Raw genomic sequence first — 15,119 nt, 5'->3', positions numbered from 1 at the left:
CCTAGATGAACGTCCGCAAAGCCCTTCCCAGCTCTCCACTCGGGCTCTCCTTACCACTAATTCAGGAAAAAGGAAACCACAAAACCCATTTCAGAGGAAGCTGCTCTTTAGAATTCATCCCTTTGATAAATACATAGGAGATTCTTTTCTAAAATATACGTTCTTTTTTTTTAAAAAGTCTTAAAGCATCACATATGTTAAATGATTACTGAAAGCATGTTTAAGCAAAAATCAGCTGCTTGAGCTCTGCCACAGTTACAGTCACTAGTGATGGATTCAAACGTGTCATTTTGGTCAGAAGAGCAAGCTGGAATAAAGCCAGGAGCTCGAGATCAGAGGCCCTTTTCACTAATCACTTGGGAAAGGAACAGCTCCAAGCATGCCTTTCCAGTCTGTGTGCTTAGACACGAACTTTGTAAAACTGAGTTATGCCAAAAATTTACACCAAGCAGCGCGCTGCGAGACAAAGGCAGTTGAAGCATGTACATGGAACCTCCAACTATCTAAGGTGAAATTGCACCAGGAACCACAAAAGTAAAGCGATACCAGCAAGTTAAAAAAAAACACCGGGGATCAAGGAGGTTTTAGGAATTTAGTTTTGAAATCCTAGATCCGTGTTATAATCAACTATACCCAATGCAGCCTTCCTGCTGACTAGCTCGCAGTCACTCAGCACAGCAAGAGGCCTGGGGTGGACCTGCTTTTAAACAAGTCTGTTGTTACAGAAACCAACTCTGCTTAGACCCTTTGGCCCCCAAATTTCATTCAAATCGCTATCGGACTGCAGCGGTGTAAGAAAAAAAAAGTTGAAGCAGCCCAGCTGCCTGCTGGGAACTGAACTAAACCCGTTTCTAAAACTGGCTCGGTAGCATTCACTTCCTCCTGAGTACTCTGCCCCGATAAGGGTTTTCGGCCCATCCTGCAAGTCAGAGCTATTTTTAAGAGGGTCAGCTGAACCACAATTGTTGCTCAGATTTTGGATCTTTCTTGGTTTTGATACGCAGCTACCCTGCCTGCCTTCTGAAAAAACAGGGGCAACGCAGTTCCCTTGGCTCCACCAGCGTGCCACACTCCTTTGAAGCAGGTAAGGAACAAAAAAAGCTTCCATCCAAAGCAAGCAAAGGTATTCAGATGAACAATTTTTTCACTGCAACAACTGTGAACAGCAAATGTGTGTGGTTCCAACCCTCTCCCACCCAATTCTGTTCTTCAGGAGCATCCAGAAGTTGAAAACTTTAGCCTGAAGGAGTTCAGGGAAGCTTTGCACACCATACTCCAAGAGCAGGAGCTAATCCTAATATGCAACCACTAAATTATCCCGGTCTCAGGATAACATCCTGCTGCTGTATTCCACCGCTCGGCAAGCGAAACCAACAGGAACACCTCAGAGAAGCGAGCTGCGGTTCTTGGCGTCACGGAAACAGAAACGTGCACGAGGAGAGAGAAACTCCATCCGACACTCCCATCGTTTCTTCCCAAAATTTCTTCCGCAGCACCACTAGCTACTTACATGCTGTATTTCCTGCTGGCTGGCTCGGTAGTTTTTCTTGGTTAAATTGTCCACCAGGTAGCTGATTTGAGACAAGGCCAGCGAGAGCGAGTCAAGATTCATTGCTGGTTGGGGCGGAAGCAGGCGGCCGAGCCCGGCGCAAAATCACCATTATTCCCCTTTAGTCACCTCAGAGACAGGTTAATTGTTTTTCCCCCAATTAGCCTGTATCTGGTTGTGTTACTTTCTTCAGCTCTTCTTCCTCAGTTGTCTTCCTCTGTTCTGAAACATGGCACCTGAAAGACAAAAACCTGCATTAGCTTCGAGTCCTGGGGCAACTTTACAGCTGTGCTCCAGGCACTGCTGTTACCGTGTTGCAGATCGTTACCCAATAAAGTTTTTCTCTCATTTCCCGATTAAAAAACCTTTAAAAAATGGACATAATATTAAAAAGCTCACGGTTTCTCTGCATGTTTTGATTTCCTCCAGAACACCACACGGTGGAAACAAAACACAAACTCAGCGTTATGCCTAAGGGCCTTTTCTGCTCATAAGCTGAACTGCGGAACAGGAAAACTCCGGTTCACCAAAGATGTTGAGAACAGAGACATTTTTGATGGCTTAACTTACGTAAACCGTTCAACGTAACTATGTCCACAAGGAAAAAGAGATGTTATTAAGTTTCCACAACACCAGCTCGGCTGTTTTCACACTCCCCGGCCGCATTTATTCGTTTCAGCCAGAGGAATGCCCACCCTCACAGCACAGTGAGAAAGGAGAAAACGAGACGCATAATAAATGAGATCCCACCCAGCAACAATCAGGGGTCGCCATCAGCCAAGGCAACCATCGCAAATTTATAGGAAAACGCCACTTTTCAGCCATTTCTGCGGTATTTTCCCTCGCTGCTCTCCAAGTAGCATCGCACTCAGGCGCCCGCACCAAAACAAGGGATCGTGAATGAGCAACACGCGCCGAGAGCTGCAATAAACTAACCCTAACATTTGGCATCCGCGGAAACAGCTTTCCAGCGAGCGAGAACAGCACAGCCTGCCAGCTTAATAAATTACTCTGCGAACACAGAACTTGGCACTTGACATCTCGTCTGTTAAATTACAGATTGCCAACGCGATAAAAATCGCATCCCAAAGCGAGTCCCGCGCAGCCAACAGTCGGAGGAGGCTCCCAGGAAGCTGGAAGGCGCCCTGGGAAGCGGCTCTGCAATTTGTCAGGGCTGGAAGCACGCTGGAGAGCCGCTGCTGTGAAGCTCTGCTCGATCAGGACACAAAGGTCACCAGGCTTCTTGCCAGGAGCCTGAAGATGCCGGTTTTGGAATAAAAACTCTTTCTTTGTGCTCTGGTTGCACGGATGAACGCTCAGCACACGGCTTCAGTGCCCCAGCCCTGCTGGATCATCAGCCCCACGGCCCTGCTGCTGCTGGGGCAGGGCAGTGAGCCTGAGTGAGATGCAGGGTCATGGATTTTTTTTAAAGGAAAAAAAAATTGCCAACTTGTGTGATGCCACAGAAACCCTGCGTATTCCGTGAAGCTACAGAAGATCCCACCTATGCAAAAAGCCCCTAGGTCTTACAACAAAACTTTTCCAACTAACATTGAGCACCTTCTTTAAGATTTCCAATACAAGCTAGTAGTGTTATGAAAGGATTTCATAACATGCTTAAAACTGCAGCAAGAAAACTTGCCGTTTTTATTTGTGTACAGCTGGCAGGCTCCCTCAATACCTTACCTACAGATTTTTAACTCTAAAAGTTTTGTGGGAACAGAGGTGGGCGCACAAGTTACCAGGTTTCTCCGTAGCTTGGTACCTGATTGTTGTTTTTTTTTTGTTTTTAAGTGTTAAGTTAGTTTTAGAAAGCATCTGTGAACTAAATAACTTTTAAAAGTACCACTAGACACTGCAGGTGCATGCTGCCCAAGCAGATCCCACCAGCAAGGTTTAACGCACCAGACAAACCTAAAGCTTCTGGAAGTATTTGTTTCAAAACCAAACAGCTCCAAAGGCGCAGTGCTTCCAGCTGCAAAGCCCACCAAGCAGCACAAGCAGCCAGCACGGGGAGCCCAGCAACAGCCTGGTGCGGGCTCAAGAGCAGGACCCACGCCAGAGCTCCAACCCTGTCCCTCTGACAACACTCCCTGAAGTTTCAGAGCGTGCCTCTCCGGCCGCTAGGAATAAAACCAAACATTTCTCTGGGTATTGTTCCTCGGACTGAAGCAACCAGCACAGCATCGCACCTACCCCACCCCAAATCAAGCGTTTAAGCCCTGGAGCTGGGCAGCAAACCGCTCTCCCCCAAGAGAGCAGAGAGCACCAGCCCTGCGTGCTGCGATCCCACAGAGGCACAACCACCATTCCCTCTTCCCAATCACAAAATCTGGCAGTGCCAGAGCCCACAATCAAGTCAAACCCAGCTCTTCCTTCTCCAGGAGGCAGAGGGGACCCTGCAGCTCGAGGACGGAGCACAGCAGCTTCTTATTTACCCAGGGTAAGGCAGAGCCCCCAGGAAAGCAGCAGCGCACACAGGTAGCTCCCTGGCTGCCCAACGCCAGGCTAAACGTCAATTTCTGCAGCAGGGCTCGAGGAAGCTATGAATGCTATGCAAAGCAGGCTTTATTTTTAGATGCATATATTCTTGGTGGGAATCAATCTCCCTACCCTGGCCTCAGGAATTCAAGGAGCTCCCCGCGCACGGGGCACACCTGCTGTCTGTACAGGTTCAGAAAATCTGAGCCTCGAACAAAAAGGCTTGACCAAAAATTTAAGTTTGCTGACAAAATCGGCAGCTCCTATCACACATTAATGGAATAAGGTATCAGACGCAGGACCTGGGAGCTCTTATTCACACATCAAAGCATCACCACTGGACGCTGCACAACACAGCGGATTTTTAAGAGGTAGAAAATACTTGCTGAAACCTGTAAGCACGAACACTTTCTAAGGAAATCGATGGGCCATCCACGCAACGTTTGGCAGGGAAAAGCTTCAGCTGATCCTCTTCAACACCAAAGCTCTGCGAGGTTACTATGTCAGAAATACGATACAATTCAAGGCAAGAATCCCAAAGCACAAAAGGGAGAAGACCAACATGTAACCAATAGCCAGGTTTGACTAAAACACTTCCAGCCAAAACACTCCCAACTAACCCCAAGCAGATCTCTGGCAGTAACTACACCTCGCTGCTGAGGACAAGGGGAACAAATCTCAAGTCCTCCACGCATTCAGAAACAATCTTATGAAGAAACTAACTTCAAATTTGAAGCCAAACTTTGGATATATATATTTTTTTATATTATTTTTTCCGAGCTAAATAACTACACTCCCTAGGTTTCAAGAGCTGTAAAGACTTAAAGCCACATGTACTGCACAGGGAGGATAAAACAGCACAAGTGACAGAAACAGCAACACAGTCACTGGCTAGGTTCTGAGCTCCTGCCACAAAACAGCACACAGCACACACTAAAAGTGCCACTGCTGAAGTTGTCCTTCAGAGCACGGGCTCCTACCCGCTTCCTCACATCCACACACCAAGAGAGCACACAGGAGAGCAGCACACCTCTCCGAAGCCTCACGTGAGAAGTGCTCCAAGGGGGATGAGGGTTTTGAATCATGCCGCAGTTAATAGACTCCTGGATCTCATTTTGAAATCTACAGGGAAAAACCTTACAGCGTAAGTCAAGCAAAGAGAGAAATAAGCTACGGAATAATCTGCCTGGCTCGAACATAGGTGTTTACACAGGAGAACCAGCCAAATACTCCACTTACTGGAAAGCTGCACACAATTCCAGTCAACTGGAAGCCACCGATGCTGCTCAGACACGTTACTTTCAGTTTCCACAGAGCACTTGAGCTCAGCACGTACGTTTGTGCCAGTACGTTAAGGCCAGCTAAGCTTCAGGTCTGGAACCTACCTCAAAGACGCCAGGCAAGCATCATGACATGGCAACTCCAGGCGTTTCACATCTCAACCAGGACTGTTTACAAACATCCAAGCAACTCTGACTTCCTACTTCCCCTTCAGTCTAACACCACAGGATAAAGCTTCCACTGGAGGCAAGGACCTGCTCTCAAAAGCTCTGTGCTGCTTTGCCATCCAAGAAGTCTTTTAAAACTGTTAAAGGCTACTTCAAAGAGGCAAAGCAGAACTACAGCATCCACAGAACGTAAGAGAGATCTGGTTGGAATCGCCACGTCCTCAGCCACAAATCTCAGGGGTAAGAATTCCCTACACCACGCTGTGATGCCTCTTCACAGGGTCACACAATGTCTCCATACACATTTCCTAAGGTGCACTTGCACAACTTCCCTTCCCTGTACTCACTACTTAACACACCAGTAGCTGCTGCTTCAGCACGACTTAAAAAGTGCTTGAAATCTAGGAGCACTATGCTAGAAGAAAAAATAATTAGGTATTTGTCTGAAAATAAGACAGGGAGATAGCAAGCTTGCTAAGAGCTTGGCTTCGAGAAACCAGAGCAAGAGGGTCAGTAGTTATCAGAATGCTTAAAAGCATGAAAGCAGAAAAAAACAAGCAAATACGACTTGAGAAGGAACAGGCCCACGTCCTACCAGCTACGTTTGCTTCCTGTTTGGAAGAGTCACCTCACCTGGACCTATCCCACCTATAATTTAACTCCATGCCAATGTAGTTACCGTAGAAACAGGAAACACTTCAGTTATGTGCACTAAGAATGACTTGCCAGGAGTCACGCCTGTTTTGTTACCTGCTTAAAAAAAAAAAAAAAAGGGGGGGGGGCAAGTTCCACCGTGAGCAGATGCCATGCTTCCTCCTCAGAAGTCAGATTCACGAGCAGACACCCCCTCAGCTCATCTCCTATCAAGAAATGAAGCGTCTGGCTCTGATTTTTTTGATTATTATCTCCATTTTGCTGTAAACACAGCTCGAAGATCGTCTGAGCGAGTTGTTCACGGCTTGTTGGGGGTTAGGGCTGCTCGCTAACCCGCCGGTACAACAGAACACGGGTAGCAACGACCACAACGGAGCTGCCTGACAGAGCGGCTGCCGGGACGGCCAACTGTTGATGTCCCACAGCGCTGCCATCCCCCCTTCTCCCACAGCCGTCCCCCGGACCGCACAGCCCGCCTGCAACCGCAGCCCGGCGCCGAAACTCCCCTTTAGGGTCCTCCTGAGGGGGCTGCGCCTTCCCGGCCCTCCCAGGCGGCAACAAGCAGCGGGGATCCTCTGAGGGCACGGCCAGGCCCTCACGGCTCCCTCACGGCTCCACCAACGGGCCGGGAGCCGAGGCGAGGCAGAAACCCTCAGAGCCGTGCCCCCGGGGAGCCTCCCCGCCTCAGCTCCCACAGCGCGGCCCTGCCCGGGGAGGCCTCATCCCCTCAGCGCCTCAGCAGCGCCTCAGCAGCGCCTCAGCAGCGCCGGGCCCCGGGCCCCCCAACCCCTCCCCCTCCCCCGGGCCCAGCTCCGGTGCCCTCCGGTGGATCCCGGAGCCTCCCCTCACAGCCTCCGGGGCCTCACCTGGGGGCCGCCTGTGGCCGGAGCGGGGCGCGGGGCCGCGGCCTGTGCGCGCTGGGCTCCGCCGCTCCGCGACAAAATGGCGGCCGGGGTCGCGCGCTCACGTCGCGGCCTTTCCCCTCCCCCGTCCCCTCGCGGCACGCCAGCGGGAGGGAGGGGGGGGTGGGTGGTGGCGAGGGGCGGGGCGAAAAGGGGTGGTCCCGCCCACCCGCGCAGGAGTTGGTCCAATCGGAGCGCGGCTCGCCGCGCGGTTCGGCCAATCGGCGCGGCGCGGCCTCGAGGGGGGGCGCTCGCCCGCCCCCGCTGGCCGCGCGGAGAGGGCGCCGCGCTCTGATTGGCCGCGAGGGTTGGGCCAATCGGGGGGGCCGGCTGGCGCCTACGGGCGGAGCATGCGCGACGGCGGCCAATCAGCGCCGGCAGCCGAGGAGAGGGCTGTAGGGGAGAGCCAATCAGCGCGGGGCAGGAAGAGGAAGCGGCGGGGAGCGCCAAAGGGCGCGAGGAGGCAGGGGGGGGGGGGGGGAGCGGCACCCCTCCCCCCCTCCTACCTCGCAGTGGTACGGCCCGCGCGCGGCTTCCCCCCCCGCCCCCTGTAGTGGTTCGGTCCCCTCAGCGCCCGCCGCCATTTTGTGCCCACCCTGAGGCGGCGCCGGAGCCGACCGTTGGCGACCGTTGGTGACCGTTGGTGGCTGTTGGTGGCCGTTGATCGCCTCACGGCTCCGGGCTGCCCCTGAGGCGGCCCTGCTAAGCCCTACGCGCTGTGGCTGCCCGGGCCCGGGCTGTTGGGGCTGTGGGGATGGGCCTGAGGGGTGTTGCGGGGTGTGGGCCCGGCCCTGTGAGGGCTTCGAGGCCTCCGCCCGCCCCCCTGAGACGTCCTGGGCCGGGAGCAGCCCCCCAGAGAGCACAGGGAGCCACAGGCAGCACAACCGCACGTTTATTGATCCCGGTCAGCCGTGTTTACAGGTATTAAAGGCGGACAAAGGCCAGTAAGCTGGTTACCTGCGCTCCCACGGAGACACCACACGCGTCCCGCAGCCCAGCTCCAGCCCAAGCCGATGCTGAGCATGGTCTGTACCCACCAAAGGCCCCAGTGAGCACCCCAGTCCTGCAGCTGGGCTCCCCTTCCTGCTCAGAGCCCTCCTGCTCTTAATGCAAACCCAACAGAGACATCAAGGATGCTTTTGTCCACTTTTTTTTTTTTTTTTTTTTTAACACCAAAAAGTTCTTCAAGCTCCTGCTCTTCAGCAGGAGAAGCACTGGAGGCAGCCTGTGCCTGCAGTGTTCACACTCCCCTGTGGAGCACAGATGGGCTGTGTTTAGCCGAGACACCCATTAACCCCAGGCCCCGAGGCTCCTTTCACCTCTTGTTCTCATCCTGGAAAAGCAAAGCGTGTTTGCACACACACACCGCATCCTCTGTCCTCCCTCCAGCTCTAGAGAGCTGCGCACACCAAAACACTTCTCTGTTCCCAGGCAAGCACACGGGTGACACAAATGGGGGGGCTGCTGGAGTCTGTTCGTGTCAAAGCCGAGGCTTGGAGCTACCTCGGAGGAGCTGGAGGGACACAATACTTCACACAGTCCCTCGAAACAATTTATTGGGGGTTTCTTTCTCATTCTCCATCTGGATTTCCCCCTCTTATCTCAAAGAGTGGTGGGGAATACTCGAATTACAGAGCGGGATCTGGGAAGAAACATGCATTGGGGGCGAAGAGCCCTTCCCTGCAGCGCTGCGGGCTGAAGCCACCTCTCGTCAGCACATTTCCACACCGCAGGCACTGGGAGGGAGAGGTCACGCGCTGCCACGAGGACGGGCCCACGCGCTGTCCTCTCACCCACCGCCGGCTGGTCGCAGAGGGCAAGGAGCACAGCCAGGGCAACCTCAACGTCTCACGATTCACCTTAGGACACCTGGACGACGCACAAGGATATTTACACATCAATCCCTCCCTCCCCCAGGGATGTAAAAGGCAAAGATCTCGATCTTGAAAGTCTGATCAAGAGCAGCTGACTGCTGGGATTTCACCACCCCCAGCCCAATCTGCAGCTGGAGGAACTGAACCCAGAGAAACCATCAAGGAGCAGAAGTGAAACTTTCCAGAAGGGCTAAGGAGGAAGCGGCCAGAGCAACAACAGCCGGATACAGGGACTCAGCCGGACTGAGGGAACAACGTAAAATGGATTAACGCCGACTGCTTTGTCCCCGACACATCCCTTAACACCTACACCTGCCCCATTCCTTGGACAGCCACCCGGGAAGAAGAGGATTTGAAAGTCAGAGATGAGCCCGGCCCTGGCATAGTGCCTCCAGCAGGCCCTGCAGTCGCAGCACCTTCTCTAGTGAGTGCCAAGCCCCTGCACAGAGGCTGGGCTGGCAGTGTAAACATTGCAGCGGCGCGGCGCTACCCGGGGTCCTCCCGATCCTCCTCCAGCAGCACGTTCAAACCAGGCTCAGCGTGCTGGTTGGTCCCTCTTCCGAACGGAAAGTGCAACCCAGGCGGAGGAAAATGGAAGAGGAAGCCCTGGCAGCACTGAGCTAGGACAGAAGACCGGCGAGATGAGCCACGGGAAAGCAAAACTCAAACCGAACCGAACGCTGGCAAGTTATGGCACGTTCCCTTTATGCAAGACGCTGTCTCCCTCCAACACTGTAGTGACAACAAGGACTGGAGAGGAGTTCCCTTGACACGGAGGCTGCTTTCCTGTGCAAACCCCAAACGCCATCCCGTAGTGATGTCCGCCCCGGAGGGGCAGGAAGGATTTGACCTGGATGTTGGCACGGAGCGAGCGGGGATCTCCATGATCACGGCACTCCCCTCCGCGGGGTCGCAGGTCTGGTAGTGATGCTCCGGCTTCACCAGAGAGTCAGGGCCGAGGCGGCGAGCCTGACTGCCTGGTGCGTGCAGACAGCGAGATACGAGGCCCTGCAGGGCTCTTTCAGCAAAACCCCGGATTTCAGCGTTCCTCGTGGCTGCTCCCAATATACCCAAACGTTTCCTCCCCGCTCCCCCTTGGTCCTGGAGCAGGAAACGTGCTTCCCCGTGGCAGGCAGCCCGGAGAAGGCGTCAGGCTGTGAGATCCACAAAGATGGCATTGGCGGTGGTCTGGCCGAAGATGAAGGCTCCCAGGGTGACCATGAACACCCCGTAGCTGACCTGGGCCCACCAGCTGTGGACGCACAAGGACAGAGCGCGTTGTAGGTGGGACCTTCTCTACCAAATCCGCAGGGGGAGAGGGAAGCGCGTTACCTGAGCGCCCTGGTTTCTTGGATCTCGGAGAGTTTGGCTTGAATCAGGCAGAGCCCTGAGAGGGAGAAGCAGCAAATTAAACCCAGCTGAGGACTGAACAGACGCTCTGCAAGCCAGGGAGTTGAGCTGCCACTGAGGCTGCCCTGCTGAGGGCAGGAGGGACAAATCCTCTCCTATTTCTCCTCGGCATCTTCCAGCCCATTGGAGATGTGCCATGGGAGAGGGGCAGAGCACGTTGCTGGCTGACGGCATACGAATTTCCCCCCCCAGCCCTCACCGAGCCCCCTGCCTCTCCTACACTCCCAGTCACGGAGCAGAGACCAGTCAAACCAGTGGTCCTGTTCCTCTAAAGGCCCCCTTGCTCCCGTGTCCCCATCCCGTCCCCTCCCTCTCTGAGATACGAGGCCAAGAGACGTCCCCGTGGTGCACCCCAGGACGCGGTACCTGGGAAGACGAAGATGAAGCAGGCGGCCAAGCCCCCGATGACAGAGATGACTTTGCCGATGTCAGGGATGAAGAGAGCCAGGAGAAGCGTCAGCAGGAACCAACTGACGGTCTGCAGCAGGCGCCTCCTCCGCTCCCGAACCACGTCCTCCTCCACCGTCACCCCGGTGTAGCGCAGCCAGAGGCCCTCCAGAACGGCCCTGCGGGCACGGAGCCGGGGATGGAGGCTTCCAGCAGGGCTCCTCCTGCCCCTCCACCGCCGCCCTCCACTCACCGGCCGCAGAAATGCAGGATGGGGTAGGAGGTCAGCACGCACAGGATGATGAAAGCCCGGGCGAGGGCGACGGGGATGTCGTTGGAAGGGTAGGAGAGCAACACGTCCTGGTCCACGCTGGCTCCAAACGTCAGGAAGCCGCAGACGCCTGCCGGAGAAGGGCGCAGTCAGCAGGGGACAGGGAAGGAGTCCCGTGGTTTAATCCCCTCCCTGTACCTCTGCTGCCCAGAGGATCTGTGTCCTCCAGGAGCTCGCCACAGCCACAGAAGCCACCCCGTGGTCCCCCTCACTTACCCGTGCCCGTATAGACAAAGAGAGCGATCACCATGGCCGCTGTCACCACCGCCCCCCAGGTCTTCACCTCCGGCTGCTTCATGCTGTTAAAGACGGGCACGCTGCTCACGTGGCACTGCCGGAGACACCAAGAGAGCGCGGGGACACGCGCTGGGCTGAGCCGGGGCAGTGGGAGCCGCGCAGGGCCCCATGCACCACACGCAGCCCCGGCAAAGCTCTGCCAGCGCTGCGATCCCCCAGATTTGTCACCGGAGAAGGCAGCGGGGGCAACGGGATTAAACGGGCTCATCTCTCCCCCACCCTGCTCACAAAGCAGCTCTTTGCCCAACTAAAAAACCGCTCTCCTGCCAGGCTGGATCACACCAGGGACACGGGTTTTGGCTCAATGTCCAGGGAAATATCCCCAGACCAGATCAGGAGGGGGAGCGCCTGGCTTGTGGCCTTACCTGGAAGCCGAAGCAGATGGTGGGCATGGCGTTGAACACGGCCATCCAGCTGGAGGGGCTGGGGAGGGAGAGAGGCACCGGCCAGAGCAGGGGGATCATTCCTCTGCTGATCGGCCCCCTCCTCAGCAGCCCCTCTCTCCATCCCTGTCCTCCTGTCCCCTGTGGTCTCCTCGGTCCCAGCTTTTGGGATTCCACCCCGTCCCCAACAGCCTGCAAGATGTTTGCAGTGGAGGCAGACGGGGATGCTCTGATGTCTGACAAGGGTTCAGCACAGGCCGCAGTGATGGGAGACCAGGACAGGATGCCTCCAACAGGCTTTTCTCTGCTCTTTCACCACCTGCTCCCACAAAACATGAGGAGACGCAGCCACCTGGAAGCTTTTGGCAGCAAAAAGGGACCTGGGAAGGGACCTTGGGAGGATCTGTCCCCAGCCCTTGCACCCGAGTCCCTGCCCGGCCCTGCGGTGCTGTCAGGGTCACATCTGCACATACCTGGTGGGGATCTCCACAGGCACAAGCTCCTTGTCGGGCCAGATGTACTTGATGATGATGACGGCCGTGACGTACCACGTGCCGATCACGCTCAGAGAGCTGCGAGAGGGGACACAGAAAGCCCATCAGCGCCCCGCCTCCCAGCCCTGAGGACATCCCGGGGTCTCCTCCCGGCACCTCCAGCCCCATCCTTTTAAATTTTGGTTTAAATTTCGGTTTGGGGAGAGAGATGAACGTTAAAGGAGCGGCCGCGGTGTTTCCAGCCGTGAAGTTGAACCCAGGCGCTCGGTGGAGCGTCCCCTCACCCACCTGGCGTACTTCTGGAAGCCGATCTCCTTGGGGATGGAGAGGGGCAGGATGAGGAGGAAGGCAGTGATGCTGATGGTGAACTTGCGGTCGGTGTACCAGCGGCTGCTCCCCGCTTCCTCGGGCTCCGTCACCAGCGCGGCGATGACTGCGGGGACAGAGGGGTTGTGCCTCCCGCCCCTCCTGGAGGAAGGGAGTTCGGCCGCTCGATTTTTGGGGCACTTACTCTTGTCCTCCTGGTCTCCGATGATGATGAGGAAAGCGATGCAGGTGCCGAAGGTGTAGACGGCGATGGCCACCTCGCACAGCACGCCCGGCACCTTCCCGCACACCGCCCACACCACCTCTTGGTACGTCCGCTCGTTGCTGGCCTGCGAGCAGTACGCCAGGATGACCAGCCCCCCGATGATGAAGATCAGCATGCACTGCGGTGGGGAGAAGGAGCCAGAGCACACAGTGAGGCAGCGACACGCCGAGGTCCCCTCCAGGGCCGCGCATGGGGCCGTCCCCTCCATCTCTCACCATCTGCAGCGCGATGCCCGCGGCCACGCCGCCGGCCGTGTTGAAGGCGGCGGGGAAGTTGAGCAGCCCGGCCCCGAGGGCGGCGTTCACCACGATGAAGACTGCGCCCAGCGCGGACGTGGCCCCCAAGCCGCTGCCTTGGCTCTCGCCGCTCTTGGGCACCGTCTCCACGCTGGGGCTCTGCAGGAGCCTGGCCCGTTCGCCGGCGTCGGCGCTCCACTCCCAGTCCCTGTAGTCACTGTTGATGCTCCCGGTGGCCTGAGCCATCTTCGGGCAGGATTTGTCCCTTCTGTGTCCCACTCGTGTCCCTCTCGTGTCCCACTAGTGTCCTCCCACCGGGCTCAGCCGAGCAGCGTGAGGAGCGTCCCCAGCCAGCGCTGGATCCATCGGGCACGGGGACGGCACACGGCAGAGCAGGATCCGGGCGTTTCGCCGCTCCTGGAAGGGGACAGGGAGGGACAGGGATCTTCTGAGGATTGTTGGGAAATTGAGACACACCTCGGTGGCGTGGAGGGGCAGGCAGCGGGGTGGGCACCCCCGGATCAGCCCTCCGGATGGATTTAAAAGACTGCAGCCAGCAGGGACGTGGGACAGATGGCAGGGAAGGAGATCCACGTCCTCTGGTGGCACATGGATCAAAAACGTGGCCGGCCGGACCTGGGGCCACCCCAAAACCCTCTGACCTACAGCCTGCCATAACGAGGGACAGCGTGGGCTGACAACCGAGTGGGACAGAGCGAAAACGAGCTCCCCACGTCCCGGCTCGGGATCCCAGCACACGGGCACCCAAATTTCAGCAGGGCTGCTCGGGGACGGAGGGCGCGGGCGTTGAACTCACCTCTGCTCTGTAAAATCCGGGCCGGGGCCGGTGCCCGGAGCCCTGCCGGCGGTCCCGGGGCCTCCCCACGGGCTTCCCGTTCCTGCGGCCAGAAGCCCCGTGGCCACGGCTCCCGGCTCGCCGGGTTAAAGTCCGAGCCCGGGGGGCCTCAGCGAGCTTTGGGCACCCCCTGCGGCAAGGGGCAGCCTCGCATCCTTCAGCACCGCCCGGCCACGGGGCTACGGGGGCTACCGGGACCTGGCCCCTCCCGGCCCGGCTCAGCCCAGCCCCGGTGCCGGTGTCGCAGCCCCGCAGCCCCCGCTCAGCGCGCAGCCTGCCGGGGTTTGTAGGCTGCACCCAGCCTCCTCCCAGCCTGCGGGAATGGGGCGGGGGGAGCGAGGAGGGGCTGGGAAAGCAGGCGGGAGGAGGAAATTCTTGCGCTGGGAGGGGGGTGAGGAGCTGGAGGCTGGCCGGAGAGGCTGGGGATGCCCCATCCCTAAGGGTGTTGGACGCCAGGGTGGACAATGCTCTGATCTGATCTGGTGGTGGGGTCCCTGCCGTGGCAGGGGGTGGATTTAGATGGGTTTCAAGGTGCCCCAACCCATTCTGTGATTGCACAGCTACCTAAAATGTATGGGGAGCTGGGGTCGGCCTCTTCTCACAGGTACCCAGGGATAGGACCAGAGGGAATGGGCTCAAGTTGTGCCAGAGGAGGTTCAGGCTGGAAATGAGGAGACATTTCTGCTCAGAAAGAGCAGTCAGGCACTGGGACAGGTTGCCAAGAGAGGTGGTGGAGTCACCATCCCTGGGGGTGTTCAAGGAGAGGTTGGACGTGGTGCTTGGGGACAGGGTTCAGTGGGTGACACTGGTGGTTGGACCAGGTGGTCGTGGAGGGCTTTTCCAACCTTAATGATCCATGCTCTTGGCCAAGGATCCCGCTGAGATAGAGACAGGTGGCAGCTACAGGAGCAGGGCCACAGCCTGGGGCTGGGCCCTTTGGGAACTCATAAAATAATCAACTGTGTAGGCAGCTGGATTAGCTGCATGGGAGTCCCACAGCCCCTGCTGCATTTGGGACGAACACGTGGGCACTGCCCTCCCTGTTCAGATTGGGGTTTCACCAGCCCCGTCAGACTCCCTCTGCTGGCACAGCCCTGGAAGGGGACATCAGGTGTGTGGAAGGGACAGAAGACATCTGTGCCATGATGGGAGGAAGGCCCAAGCTCGACCCAACCCTGCATCACTTTATTAGGATTAAAAAGCTCAGCGTTAAGCGAGGCACAGG

General features: G+C 56.8%; 2 protein-coding genes across 7 annotated transcripts in view; both read right to left on the bottom strand.

Moving 5' to 3' along the window:
• The window catches only part of CNOT1 (CCR4-NOT transcription complex subunit 1), a 58,156-nt gene extending 51,031 nt beyond the window's left edge, over nt 1-7,125 (bottom strand). For all 5 annotated transcript variants that reach the window (XM_082770290.1, XM_082770291.1, XM_082770293.1 and 2 more), the window contains exons 1-2: nt 6,999-7,125; nt 1,511-1,785 (exon numbers count right to left, since the gene is read on the bottom strand). In XM_082770290.1, coding sequence (XP_082626416.1) covers nt 1,511-1,612 — 102 coding nt within the window. In that variant the 5' untranslated portion in view covers nt 1,613-1,785; nt 6,999-7,125. The remainder of the gene's footprint in view (nt 1-1,510; nt 1,786-6,998) is intronic.
• Nucleotides 7,126-9,912: 2,787 nt separating this feature from the next.
• Nucleotides 9,913-14,126, bottom strand: SLC38A7 (solute carrier family 38 member 7). 2 transcript variants are annotated; one of them, XM_082770322.1, is made up of 11 exons: nt 13,856-14,126; nt 13,018-13,455; nt 12,722-12,920; nt 12,499-12,643; nt 12,190-12,288; nt 11,699-11,756; nt 11,253-11,367; nt 10,959-11,106; nt 10,685-10,884; nt 10,241-10,295; nt 9,913-10,160 (listed from the first exon to the last, which is right to left on the bottom strand). In XM_082770322.1, the coding sequence occupies exons 2-11, from the start codon at nt 13,282-13,284 to the stop codon at nt 10,058-10,060; spliced, it is 1,389 nt and encodes a 462-aa protein (XP_082626448.1). In that variant the 5' UTR covers nt 13,285-13,455; nt 13,856-14,126; the 3' UTR covers nt 9,913-10,057. The 2 variants fall into 2 exon arrangements, 1 of the variants encoding a protein (XP_082626448.1); XR_014318368.1 differs by having other exon boundaries at nt 10,085-10,160; nt 11,253-11,335.
• Between the last annotated feature and the right edge of the window lie 993 nt (nt 14,127-15,119).

Source organism: Aythya marila, assembly GCF_965140915.1.
Source record: "Aythya marila genome assembly, chromosome: 12".
In the NCBI taxonomy this organism is placed as follows: Eukaryota; Metazoa; Chordata; class Aves; order Anseriformes; family Anatidae; genus Aythya; species Aythya marila.
This window is presented reverse-complemented; position numbering and strand designations above follow the sequence as displayed.